Here is a 14,925-nt window from a genome sequence, read left to right on the forward strand (position 1 = left end):
TGTCGAGCTTGTGCTCTTGCTGACTCTTCTGCCAATTAGTGCTAGCCTAGGTTTGCTTATATACAAACTTACTCAATTTGCCCTACCTACTTTCCAACAAAACTCACTTAAATTAATAAGTGGAAAATGTCAAAAATAGGAAAAATAGGTCAAATACACTGGAAAATTCCCCTAAACGATTCTGATGGATTCTTATGAGAATGCTTATAATCATGTTGTGTGCAACCAGAGGATATGCATCTACACTAAGTGTCTGGGCATGCACGGTCTGCGAACAGACTCACAAAAGTGCCAGAACACTTCTAATCTAAACTGACTGGACTGAACTAAACCCTTGTCGTGCTGTAGCTTGTCTACGGACACATAGGGTTGGATGTGTCACGTGACAGGATGGAGCACGTAAACAACGAGTGACAGCCACAAGGTGATTTGTTCTTTACTTGCAAAATACATTTTTACTTCACACTATTTTCTAACATTTATCTTTTTGGTTGCTAGAAACTTCATCCATGATGCATGCGGTGAAACAAGCCAAGATGATCGAATCAACCCTCTCACTAATTGTCTCAATACCCATGATGTGATTTCTATCTTACAATCACCTTGGGGAAAGCACATTAAGGATACAGTCACCAAGGACCTTATGCACAAATTGAGAAATGTGGTTAGTGAAGATGACATGCAACAAGCTTGTGATGAGGCTGGGATCAGCACCAAAGCCTACCACACTATTTTTCAACTCCTGAAGGAGGCCCTCAAAGAGCGTGGCATTGTAGAAAACCTATTTCCCGTTCCACGCAAGGTCAACCTTGCAAAAAAGGGCACAAACTAAGATGTGTTCTTCCGCATTGGGACATACCTACACATTGAGGACACAATGCCAACTTCGCTTTATGCTCTGGCACACCAAAGGCAAGGGGAAAAGATAGGAAACACTCCATAAGACCTTCGAAGAAGGGCTTCTCTTACACAATGTGGAACAATATTTTTGTGAACCTTAGAAGGCTTCAACAAGCCATGCTTAGATTTTCATTGTGCGTATCGGGCGAATGAGAAGTTGGCCCATCATGTTTGCACGTGTGTATGATCCTTTTGTTTGTGAACTTTTAACTATTAATGAGGGTTCTCGCAGCTTTGATGTGGAGTGGCACCTAGGTGGGGACTTGAAGACCATAAAGTGTTTGCTTGGCTACAAACAAGGGGCTTCTTCTCTCATGCCTTGTCCATTTTCCACTCGAGGATACAAACCTAACAGACAAAAAGCACACAAGAACTCTGCAAAGGGCGGTTCAATGCTACCATGGCAAGAAGATGGAGAAGAAGGGTAGGACTCTCGTGATATCGAAGATGAAGGCAGAGAATGGGAAGCGTCTATTTTGAGATGTCTCATGCTCAATGCCCCAGATCGTGCACAAAAGAACCAGGCTTGGAATCCGATCTTTCCATTTACTCTATCGAATGTACATTTTTGTACATTACACGCATTCATGCGCATTTTTGATAGGCTATTGAAACTCCACATTGACTATGCTTTCACAATGAAGCCATTGGAAAAGTCCGAAGAAGCGATCGAAAGGGTGGAGGCACTCTTAAAATTCCATTGGCTGTCACGGTGAAATGTGTCGATCGTTGCTGCAAAGAACACAGGGGAGGCTCATGAAATTGCCCAACAAGTGTTAATGAGTAGACAAAAAGCCAGACACTTTTTGAAGAAAGTAACCCAAGGAAAGCCAGGTCAATATGATGCTCAAAACAGCTCCAACCACAAGGCAAGTAACCTTTAGGAACTCTGGAAGAAATTATGCAAAGCTACTACCGACAATGATTCAAATGGCAATCTTGCAAACAAGCACAAGCAAGTTTGGGCACATTTTGATAAAATGGTCAAGCTTATGGGTCTTACCAGCACAACAGAAGAACAACGCCAATCATTTCAAGAAGCCTTAGCGGATTTCCCTAAGGTCTTCACCCTTTCCTGCGGTGAAAATAACATTTGGCCTGTTTCCACCAGCGTTTTAGAATGCTACTAGAGGAGGATGCCGACGACCAACAAGGGGGGGGGGGGGGGGGGGGGGGGGGGGGGAACTCACCAGGGCTTCTCTTCTCTCAATCGCTCCTCCACGCCAAGGGCTTCACACACACGGAGCTTCACCAAGAAGCTCTGATACCATGTCAAATCCGCGATGCGGAAGCGTAGTGACCAAGGGGAGTGAGCACGAGAGAGAGAGAGAGAGAGAGAGAGAGAGTCTCCTGAACCAATCAACCTTGGCAATGAATAACTAAATGTGTATACAATTGTTAGGTGCAGCGGAATGAATGTTGTACTTTCTCAAGATGAGTGATCCATATTTGCTCAAGGTTCCTTTTAGTTCTTATGGAAGGGAGAGCCTTCCGTTCTTAATGGAGAGTGCTATGATCACGAACAAAGTGAGTGGACACTGTGCGTGCAAGTGTATGAGACTGAGAGATAGAGAGAAGAGAGATACGACACCAGAGACGTTGTAAAACCCTCCTCTGAAGGCCCCATTCTCATCTGCGAGAGTGGTCTAATTATGATTGCACAATCCGGTACAAATGGAATGCATGTGTCTAATGCAAGTCTAGGCTATGTCGACGATGACAACGATGATGACAAAGTCGACAATAGGGCTGAAAATGGGATGGTTCTAACTGCTGTCCAAAAACGCTAACTGCTGAAATCTGCTGCGATGGAAAACGCTGATTTCGAGGCTGTTTTGTCTTGCTGAAAACGCAGATTTTGCCTTCCAAAAACGCTGATGTTCCTACTGTGTATAGCGCTGAAAAACGCTGCCAGATCTGATGCGACTCAAGCTGAAAACGCAGCCTCATCTGCTGGCTGCTGAAAAGCGCTAGCATCTGCAACCTTCTAGCGATGATGATAACGCGGAATTCAAAGGTGTGAACCTGCAAGGAAGGGCTGAAAACACCAAGGCATTGGTTGGCGAGGGTGCTACAGAAAACGCTAGGCAGAGGGTAAGGGAAAAACGCCAATGCAGTGGGTGCTTGATGGTTCTTGCTGAGAGAGGGGAGAACCTGTTACCAAAGGCCTGCTGTATTTCTGGCTCATCTACCATTTAGTGCTAACTTTGGTTTGCTTATATATTTTCTTACCCAATTGCCCTACCTACTTTTGTTGGAAAGTCACTTAAATTAATAAGTGAAAAATGCCAAAAATAGGTAAAATAGACTAAATGCACTGGAAAAATCCCCTAACTGATTCTAATGGATTCTGATAGGAATGCTTATGATCATGATGTGTGCAACCAAAGGATATGCATCTATACTAAGTGACTGGGCATGCACGGTCTACGAATAGACTCACAAAAGTGCCAGATCACTTCTAATCTAAACTGATTGGACTTGACGAAAACCCTGTTATGGTGTAGCTTTTGTCCACGGACACATAGGGTTGGATGTGTCACGTGACATCCCCTCCTTTTCAAAGTGAGGTATTGGTACCGAACTGTATGGCATCAAGGGAGATCGCCAATAGCATCCGGAATCCTGGAAGGGACTCTTCGCCGGCCCACTCTGATGTGTGGGTCGTGCGGTACTCGAACTTCATAAAGGTCTGCAACGCTTGCTTCTTTGGGCCGCGCCGAAAGCGACACAAAGTCTTCTGTGGCTCCTTTGATGCTTCAACTTCCTCTAGAGTCCTGCTTCTTTCTTCTTCAAGAATCTCCATGGCTGAAAAATTCCTGAGACCATTTCCAACACAAAACCATGAACATACCCATTCCATGTAAAGTGAGTGGAAAAATCTTGTCTTCTCTAAAGATTGTGCATGCAATGTAGATGAACAAAGAGACGGAATGCCAAACGGTTCACCACACACACACAAACAATGAGATCGAATCTTCCTCTTTTGATACAGAGCAATCAACTGTGGCAATTCACAACGGAAATGCCCATGCTTGGTACTCATACTTTCATGTGCTCGTTCTACGAATGAGTCATGCCAAGGAAGAGACATGGAATGTGACTTCTGTGAATGCATACTTTTCAGCTTTTCATGAAAAATCCGTATACATTCGTGCTCATTCATGAGTGAAACATGCTCAACGTACAATATGTCATGCCTAGTAAAAGAGATCACATAAAGACGCTGACTAAAATACAAGAAACGATCACGAATGAAACACTCGAACAATGCGTGCGTATCAATCATGCGAACACAATACTTCATGTGAGGGTTCTTTGGACCTAGGCTCGAGAGCCAAGATCGATCCTTCGTGATTGATCGAATCTACAACGAGGTTAGCTTCACTAGAAAAAGCATCAACTAACACATCATCCTTGTGAACAATCACATCTTCTTCATGCTACTCATCATGCTTGTGAGAAATCACATCTTGATCATGCAAATCATCATGCTCATGAGAAATCACATCTTGATCATGCAAATCATCATGCTTGTCTTTATCATCCAAATCATCATGCTGACCATTGTGAATCAAAGCATCATGCTGCTCACAATCATGCAATCCTGTGTGTCATGCTTTGGAGAAAAAGAGACTGAGAAAGTCTCCTTCTCATGAATCCGTTCAATCTTGTCCTACATATTAGCAATGAGAGATGGAGAATGAACAATGTCCTCTCCATGAATGACAATGGGAGAATCACTTTTGGCATTGAGAGTGGAAGTGCTAGCCTCCCAATCAATGAGAGGGTTAGCATCACGAAACCATCAAATGCCCAAAATCATATCACATCCTGAGAGGAGAGACAACAAACCTTCTAGTGAAGGCAGCTTGTTGAATTGCAAACAACACATCAAGGCACTCCTCCGTGATGACAGCGTCCATACCGGGAACAAAGCCAGAGACCTCGATAGGAGATCTCTGACTAACTTCTAGGTAGGCTCTCTCAACAAGAGAGGGACTGATCACATCATGCATACTACCTGGGTCAAACAATATGACAAAACGCTGCCCCGTCATATGACTGTCACAAGGCGGGCACCACGTGCCAATAGAAAAGAACAGACTGAACAGACTTTTAGCACTTCAATAACAACTGAACTGAAAGAGCGAGACGACACGCGACACAGAGTGGCAGAATTCCACCCCAGAGAGTATTGGCCCCAAACCTTGGCGCCCCTTTCAGTATTCTTTATATTGCATCATCAAAGTACAAGTCGGTACTCCAGACTCTACACCTTCTCTAGGAAGCATGCCAGAGAATGAGCCCTAGCCTCATATTTAAAGGCCCTTGGCCTAATAAGCAGTTTACAGTAAAAAGCCTTCAAACTTAAAAGCTTCTGGTCCAAAAGCAAAGCCAAAAGCTGCCAACGTAAATCACGAAAATCCGTACAGCTTGCCACGTCATCAGCTAGCGCAAATTTTGAAAATCAGCCTACTGCCTTGCAGTTTTAGGGTTAGGGTTTCTAGAATTAGGGTTTGCAGGTTTTAGGATTAGGGTTTTCAAAATTAGGGTTTCAACAATTAGGGTTTCAGCAATTAAGGTTTCCAGAATTAGGGTTTCAAGAATAGGGTTTCTGGCAGAAATTAGGGTTAGGGTTTGCTGCACTCGAGCAACCACGTCATCACTTTGTGACACTTCTTCTGTTGCTTGTTCTTCTTAGGGTTTAGGCCCCTCGACCGGTAGCTCCGTTCTTCAGTAGGTCGATACGTCAACAGTTTGTTACATCTCCCCTTCTTGAAAGAGAGTAATGGTCCGCGATTACAGCATATCTGCAAAACAACTCAAGTTAGTTCAAAAGTTTCCGAGGGTCATTCCGAAGGACATTCCGAGGGACAATCAATTTGCTCTTTTTATTAAGGAGTTAGCTTCTCCTTCTGCTCTTTTGATCAAGGAGTTAGCTTCTCCTTTCGGTTGTTTTGATCAAGGAGTTAGCTTCTCCTTTTTCCAGATCGGAACTCTTGATATTCCGACGTAGTAAAATTAGCCATCACACCCAGACCGTACCGATCTTCCACGGGTGTCTTGATGCACTAAAATTACATACCCAAGCAATCTCATCCAATTAGGAATATTCAATGGTTGGCACATCACAATGCAACACAAATGCTCACATATGCATGTTACAAGAGATAGAAACATAAAGCCGTCAATGTACACTCCTCCCGCATAACCTAACAAGGTCCGGGCCGGGAGATATTCAACGACTCCCTCATGACTCCTCCCGCATAACCTAAAAAGGTCCGGGCTGGGAGATAAAGAGGCCTTTTACAACCAAACGCCCCCCAGACCGCAGTCTGCGTCGTTTGGAGGTGCTGAGAGTAACCACTGCTCAGACTTCTTAATACTCCTCCCGCATAACCATCCAAGTCCGGGCCGGGAGTCACAACAACAATTATTTTACAAGCATACAACCAAACGCTCCCCAGGCATCGGCCTGCGTCGTTCGGAGGTTTTCAAACATACAACAAAACACTCCCCAGGCATCAGACTCCGTCGTTCCGAGGTTCAAACAATACCAAAACAGTATTTCTCACTTCTCCACGCGGGAGTAAAATCATGAATCATTGAAACCAGTATCAAACCAGAGTCAAACAATTCAAATCGGCACCAAAACAAGTTCAAAACAGATATCATCCATTCCAAACAGGATCATCAAACAAGATCAAACAGAACTCAAACTTAAAAAGCAATCTCGACATCAGTTGAGCTTGAAAAGTTGACTAACTTTCCATCTTCAAACCTGCACCAAAAATTAGGGTTAGGTTCCTTCCATGAGGTCGTAGCCGAGCACAGCATGGTCCGTCAACTCTTTGGACAAACAGTGTTGCTTTGGCGGCGATGGTAGTCCCAAGATAGCAATCGCACTAAACCTCCAAGGTCATCTGCTCGTGAAGAGACATCTACTGAGAGATGTCGAGAAATTTCAAGATATAATATGCTAGGGTTTCCATGGCAAGCATTTCAGGATACCCCACTCTGCCAGAAGTTGCACTCTGCAGGAAGATGTCAGAAACCATATAACTTCGAGCAAAAATTTTCTTGAAAGCTTGCCAAGTACTTGGTGTATGCTGCTTGGTAGCTGTAGACATCAACATCTGCATGGCACTGCTTCTGAGAAAAACAGTGACTTGAAACACATCTGGATCCTTCTCTTGCAAGTGATCTTAATTGGCTTATGCCTTGTAAGACACTGCGGTGAAGACGGGAGCGCGCCCGATGCACGATGAAGTAAGGGTGGAAGTGGCTGATAAGTCCGGGTTGGAGGGCGAAGATACCTCAGATAAAATCCAATACCTCTGTCTGCTCTTTTATAGGACCGGTATGCTTTCAGAAAAGCACACGCCTGATGCTCTGATATCACTGTCACAAGGCGGGCACCACGTGCCAATAGAAAAGAACAGACTGAACAGACTTTTAGCACTTCAATAACAACTGAACTGAAAGAGCGAGACGACACGCGACACAGAGTGGCAGAATTCCACCCCAGAGAGTATTGGCCCCAAACCTTGGCGCCCCTTTCAGTATTCTTTATATTGCATCATCAAAGTACAAGCCGGTACTCCAGACTCTACACCTTCTCTAGGAAGCATGCCAGAGAATGAGCCCTAGCCTCATATTTAAAGGCCCTTGGCCTAATAAGCAGTTTACAGTAAAAAGCCTTCGAACTTAAAAGCTTCTGGTCCAAAAGCAAAGCCAAAAAGCTGCCAGCGTAAATCACGGAAATCCGTACAGCTTGCCATGTCATCAACCAGGGCAAATTTCGAAAATCAGCCTACTGCCCTGTAGTTTTAGAGTTAGGGTTTCCAAAATTAGGGTTTGCAGGTTTTAGGGTTAAGGTTTTCAGAATTAGGGTTTCTAGAATTAGGATCAATTAGGGTTTTCTGAATTAGGGTTTCAACAATTAGGGTTTTTGGCAAAAATTAGGGTTAGGGTTTTTTGCACTCGAGTAACCACGTCATCACTTTGTGACACTTCTTCTGTTGCTTATTCTTCTTAGGGTTTAGGCCCCTCGGCCGGTAGCTCCGTTCTTCAGTAGGTCGACACGTCAGCAGTTTGTTACAATGACCATAACATTTAATGAGAGAATCATCAATGGGAGGGTCATGAGAAACTTAGGGCACACTCGTGTTATCATTAATTGCATTGACAGAGGAAGTGGGTTCTGTGGATTCTTTAGATTCATTCGATTCAAGCTTAGGACATGTTCTTTTTATGTGACCCTTAATGTGACAATGAAAACAACGACCTTCCTTAGAATAAGTGCTTTGCTCTTCCGACGTGATGTATCCTCCTACAATTCCTTGTGCTACCTTTTCATCTGGAGTAAGCTTAGATTTAGCAATTGTGTTAGCCTTACCCTTAGATTCATTGGAAGAATTCTTTTCTGAGAGACTGTTAGAAAATTGGTTAGAAGAGTTACCGTTCTTACTGCTCTGAGGTACATAGCTGTCGTCAATACCTTGCTATTCCTTCTCTTCTTAGTTGTCGCAAAATAAGCATTAAATTGATGCAACCAAGAATGAATAACCGTAGCAGCCATGTTACCATCATACTTACTGAAAGTCAACTTCTCTGTGACTGGATGGTTGGAATCCGCATCGTGGCTTGCGCCACTTGAGAAACTCCCACGATCTTTGGTTGGTTCGGACTTCGAGGCAAGTACTTGTCGAACCAATTCTTGAGTGCGTAGTTCTCTTTGAGCCTCACGCTCGATCTCCAAGGCTACTCTTTGAGCTTCACGCTCGGCCTTTCTTTCTGTTTTTCTTTCGTTTTAGTCCTCGCGCTCGCGTTCTAAAGCAAGGCGATTTGCTTCTTGTTGTGCGGCAAGTCTTTTGTTTCTTTCGTCGCGCTCGCGATCCTTAGCTGCTTGTTGTGCGGCAATTCTTTCGTTTCTTTCGTCGCGCTCGCGGTCCTTAGCTTCCTGTTGTTCTGCTTTTCTTGCTAGTTGTTCCAACGCAACTCGATTCGTTTCTTGTTGTTGTGCCATCATGTCCAACATCGACTTGACCATCTCCTCCATAGAAGTTGGACAACTCGTGGCGTAGATGGCGAAGGGGGAGGGTCAGAAAAATCTCTTAGTGGGGAAAATTCTTCGTCGCCTCTCTCATGCTCATCACCTGTATGCGAAGTATCCATTCCGCTTCGGGTGACGACCATGCACTAGGGTCTTGAGTTCTTAGGTTCTTGGGTTCTTGAGGGTCTTGAGGGTCTTGAGGTTCTTAAGGTTTTCTTTCGCTTGCAAACCGCGTTTGAGAAGGATCTTCTCTTCACCCAAGTTCTACTCCTTTCCGCGAGCGCACCCATTGGCGGCCTTGCACTCACACCAAGGTTGCTTTTTCCCACCTCACGTCGATTGGCCAGCCACTAAGTGCACGATCAGCTCTCAATGAGTGAAAAGAGACACAAGGGGAAGCTGGACAAGCCCTTCTTTCTTGGGATTCCTGTCACTCTTCAAAAACAAGATTAGGAATCGACACGCCCAAGCGACATTGGGTTCGTGCGACCGCAACAAGCAAAAAAAATTCTTGTGATTCTTGTGGTTCTTTCCTTGAGTGATACAGAACACTGTCAAAGCTCTGATACCAATGTTAGACGCAGTGGAATGAATGTTGTACTCTCTCAAGATAAGTGATCCATATTTGCTCAAGGTTCTTATGGAAGGGAGAGCATTCCGTTCTTAATGGAGAGTGCTATGATCACGAACAAAGTGAGTGGACACTATGCGTGCAAGTGTATGAGACTGAGAGATAGAGAGAAGAGAGATACGACACCAGAGACGTTGTAAAACCCTCCTCCGAAGGCCCCACTCTCGTCGGCGAGAGTGGTCTAATTATGATTGCACAATCCGGTACAAATGGAATGCATGTGACTGATGCAAGTCTAGGCTATGTCGACGATGACGATGGTGATGACGAAGTCGACAATAGGGCTGAAAATGGGATGGTTCTAACTGCTGTCCAAAAACGCTAACTGCTGAAATTTGTTGTGATGGAAAACGCTGATTTCGAGGCTGTTTTGTATTGCTGAAAACGCAGATTTTGCCTTCCAAAAACGCTGCTGTTCCTACAGTGTATAGCGCTGAAAACGCTGCCAGATCTGATGCGACTCAAGCTGAAAACGCAGCCTCATCTGCTGGCTGCTGAAAAACGCTAGCATCTGCAGCCTTCTAGCGATGATGAAAACGCGGAATTCAAAGGTGTGAACCCGCAAGGAAGGGCTGAAAACACCAAGGCATTGGTTGGCGAGGGTGCTACAGAAAACGCTAGGCTGAGGGTAAGGGAAAAACGCCAATGCAGTGGGTGCTTGATGGTTCTTGCTGAGAGAGGGGAGGACCTGTTGCCAAAGGCCTGCTGTATTCCTGGCTCATTTGCCATTTAGTGCTAACTTTGGTTTGCTTATATATTTTCTTACCCAAATTGCCCTACCTACTGTTGTTGGAAAGTCACTTAAATTAATAAGTGAAAATTGCCAAAAATAGGTAAAATAGGTTAAATGCACTGGAAAAATCCCCTAACTGATTCTAATGGATTCTGATAGGAATGCTTATGATCATGATGTGTGCAACCAGAGGATATGCATCTATACTAAGTGACTGGGCATGCACGGTCTACGAATAGACTCACAAAAGTGCCAGATCACTTCTAATCTAGACTGACTGGACTTGACGAAAACCCTGTTATGGTGTAGCTTGTCCACGGACACATAGGGTTGGATGTGTCACGTGACAACAATGGAGGCAAGGGGTTGCTTATGTAGCAATCCCAGTAATTACCCTACCCAAGACTTTGACAAATAAGTTAAATAAATACCTAAAGCCAAACTATATAATGGGATCACATTGGGTAGTTCACTTGAGATACCTAAACTTTAACAAAACGTTGGTTAAGCTGCTCCTTTTGTAGGGAATTTGAGGTGCCAAGTCGGATGTGCCAAGTTGGGAAAATGTGCGCACATGGGAGACTTCTGGCGATAACTCACTATTCTGTGACCCATTTGACGAGCCGACTGGACCGACACGTTCTTCTAACCTAGACCTTGAAGTGTAATAACATTTGTCAAAACATTTAATCCAATCATGCAAGAGGGTTCCAAAACTGGAAAACCTAATCTATTGGACTCGTCCAAACATGCACGTCCAACGAACAAGCTCACAAAATTGCCAGTACTAATCTTCTTAGAGTTCTACACACTCCTATGTAGAGATGGGTACAGAATTGGCTTTGGAAGTCAATGAAGCATGTCCACGTGGCACACACAGCCATGTGCACGTGACAACAACTTTCTTATCCCTGATGTACACCCATTCAATCAAGGGAAGCCGGATGCAAACATTCAATAGTCATCAACCTTCACCCAAATGCAAACATTCAGCAGTGGAAAAACCTAGTTCACAAGTTTCTTATCGCTAATGTACACCCATTTAGTTAAGGAGAGGTATGCCATACACCTGGGTGCATAAGAAGTAGGGGTGGACCGTGGCCTTGTCCATCAAAGTTGGCCTACTCCACATGCACATTGCCAAAAATCAAAGCTTCACGAAACAAGTTGTTTGGTAAGCTCAGACTTATCTAACTGCATGTGTATCCCCTCTATCCTCACAATTCAATCATCAAAATTCATGTGAAACCCATGTAGATTCATATGCATTGTCCATCAAGCATGATGCCTTAACCCTTGACCAAACCCAGTTCTTCTTTGTACACACGTTTCAAATTAATCTACACCTATATAAGAGGCTTCTTTGTCCACGCATTTCAAATTAATGCAGTCGAGTTTTCTCTTATGATCATGAATACTACTCTTGATTGTCCACCCTGAGATTAACACAAGTCTCCTATTCAATCAGAGAAATAAGGAGATCCATCAAGACTGTAGACTCAATAATAGATATTGCTCCAATCCGCTCTAATGATCCATGAATCAACAATAGGAAATATATAAGTAATCTGCTGGCAAAAGACACATGGGGCATCAGCATGGATTGCTCCTATATTGACATGAATATCACCAAGTAGCTTTGATCTGAGCAGACATCGGCAGCTGATTAGGCAATTTGACCAGGTTGCAACTTGCAAGAGCTCCTTCATGAAAATCACCACTATCCACACATCCTGGGAACGGCTATGTATCGTATATGTGAGCCACAATCTCAACGGTAGAGTATGTATCTCCTTGGGGATGGTGTGCGACAATCAACCCCGCTCTCTTTCTGATAAAAGTTAGAAAAGCCTGGGCTTCTTTCATCTCTACGTGTTTTCTTTACTTGGGACGGGGTGAGAGAGAGCAAGGTAATGTAAACCGACAAGGGCTAGTGACGCAAAACCCCTTAACTGTGGGATCCAGACTATTAAGAAAAAAATATTTCACTTAGAAATTCGAGAACAAGTGAAGTCGGAAGGCAAAAGAAGAGAACCTGCAAGTTTAGAGACATCATGGTCCGACTTGCGCAACTTGTTCTGGTTGAAAGGGGTCTTCTCTTCAGCAAAGTGAGCACGAGCTGAAAAGCATCTGTTGTGAGGCCAACACCCACATGAGTGACCAATCACTCCCTGCGATACAGAGAGCTGCAACCTCCACGAGGCCATCAGCATCAAACCTGACGCCCCTTAGGTTGCTCCTGCATGCCGACTTCTTGTAACTGAATCAAACCCAAGCAAGGTGCAGTTCACCATAACCTGCTAAACAAGGTCGCCTACAGTAGACGGGGGCACTGCCTTAAAGTAAAAATTGAAATTGTTGGTTCAAAATGTTATTGAACTATGCTCGGCGATTTCATAGTAGCAAATGATATGAATTGTGATGTAAGAAAATATTAAATTTTAGTTTATGAAAGAGAATAGGTGATCGGGAATATTGGCATGTATATATTCTAATTAAGAATAGGTCTCAAAAAATACTAAATTATGGTAAGTGAAAGTGAACAGGTCAGGAATATTGGCAGGTACATATCCTAAGCAAGAATAGGTCTCGCTTGAATTGGCAGCTTAATATTTATAAAAAAGGACCTTTGAGATAACATACAACACTGGACCAGCGTTATTGATATCATTAAATGCTTGTCAATGCATACCAATCACCATTGTATTTTGTCAAGTTTGAGAAGTGATGCAAGTCTGTGATCTTCGATTATAGCATGATGGATATATTGCTTCTGAGATATCATCACAATGTGATAATTCAAAACATGCAGGGTATAGAACAAAGGTTTGATGGGTATTCTTGAACGGTTAATGTGATTTACACTAGTAACTTATTGAAAAGTGTGTTGCAAGAGAGAAAGTATTCAAAGATCTGAACCAATATTTATGAATGCTAAGGAGATATTAGAGAAGGACAGCTACTATAGGCTTGAGTATATTACAAGCACGGGATCGGTTGGTGTATCTGGGAGAGGGTAATATGAAGGTTGTACTTCATAGAATATGTGGCATAAGATACTTGTACCTCCAATACTGTGGGAAATTAGGCGTGTACAAATTCCGACATAGTCAAATTGTAACATCGAACCATGAGGGGTGATCTATCTGAGGTGGCTATATTGAAGAAATCCTCAGAAGCATATCCCATTTGCTCTCTGTATATCGCCAGAGATTCTGGGAAGATAAAGCTCCACAGAGCTGAAGTCCATTCCATTACCGTTCATCCTGCATTTTATTACAATCACTGGATATGGAGCAACCTTGACTTTAAAATTGATGTCGTGACTACCATAAGATCTGGATTCGTCTCTCCCCAATGACTTCCATAACTTAGATTGAACTGATTTTTTGTGAATAATGGTGGTTGCTAAAGGGATTCCTCAAAATCATATGTTGATGATGTTAAGGCCATGGAACACTCGTCATTGTTGAGGAGTGGGTCAGGAGAAACATGATGAAGCTGGGATGGTGGATGCACAAAAGAAGCAAACAGGGCGCTTACAAGTTTTTTCATTTTTGCAAAGCTGGGTGCAGTAGCGAGCCGGGTGTATCCAACACTCAAAAAACCCATGTGAGAGTCACCTTTCCTACATGTTCCCCTTCACAAGTTAGGACATGTTGTTGCTAAGTAGTTAAAACAGTGAGGGCCTTTACGCCTGGCTTTTTCGCCAGGATGAGTAAACAGTATACAACCCAATCATGGCTTTTTTCGTGCATGCACTTGCGCACTTTGAGGCATGGGGTCCCTTTTGTACACTCATTGAATGTTTTGAAGATCATAAATATTTGGTTTAGCAAGCCTTTATAACAATTAACTATCTTCTATGTGTCTCTCTTATGAATAAGAAATGTATGTGGTGCTTGTGTCACACAAAGATATCTACTTCTTCAATCCTTCCCTTGCCAACCAGCTATCATGCTTGTCTTTGGTGAGGTATGTGCATGGACTACTGGGTCCATCAACACTAGTCTCAATGGATGTCATGATGTCTCCCCAATGGGTGATGCAAACCTCCCATGAGCTCAAACATGAGTCCATTTATGGATGTTCTTGCCCCTATTACATCCATCTTGCCACCACTGTTGTATTGGAACTGTACTGGCTTTCATATATGGCAAACAAAAATCAAAGGTTATTTAATGCAAAAATCTTATGCATAATAAAAAATCCTCTTGTACTAGATGTTACAGGTACATCTATTGTTGTTACATGAGCTTTATGTGCTGAAAAACAATGAAAGGACGAACAAGATTTTGATATCATTTTAACTTCTCTTGAGGATGATTAAATACATTATTTGGATGAGGTAGATTCTGCTAGAGACTTTATTTGGAGCTAAAGCCAAGCCAAAAATAAGTTTAAAGGTGGAGCTATGTTGTTTACATATACAGTGAGAATATTGCATCTCTTGTCGATCAATTGAAGAATATTGAAACTCAACTAGTGTATGGTGAATCACTTATTCTTGATGGAGATCTTGTTGCAATCTTACACAAAAGTTTGCCTCAAAAATTCAATCAAATTGTTATTGTACTCAAGGAAAAAGATCCAACTTGTACA

At 43.1% G+C, this 14,925-nt stretch overlaps 1 protein-coding gene across 1 annotated transcript in view; it reads right to left on the reverse strand.

The window, feature by feature from the left end:
* Window positions 1-12,687, reverse strand: part of LOC147419854 (transcription termination factor MTERF5, chloroplastic-like) — a 100,791-nt gene extending 88,104 nt beyond the window's left edge. The window contains exon 1 of the mRNA XM_086505962.1: window positions 12,359-12,687. Within this exon, the coding sequence (XP_086362088.1) occupies window positions 12,359-12,536 (178 nt within the window). The 5' untranslated portion in view covers window positions 12,537-12,687. The remainder of the gene's footprint in view (window positions 1-12,358) is intronic.
* Window positions 12,688-14,925: the final 2,238 nt, after the last annotated feature.

This window comes from Adiantum capillus-veneris, chromosome 29, assembly GCF_014529385.1.
Source record: "Adiantum capillus-veneris isolate H3 chromosome 29, ASM1452938v2, whole genome shotgun sequence".
NCBI lineage: Eukaryota > Viridiplantae > Streptophyta > Polypodiopsida > Polypodiales > Pteridaceae > Adiantum > Adiantum capillus-veneris.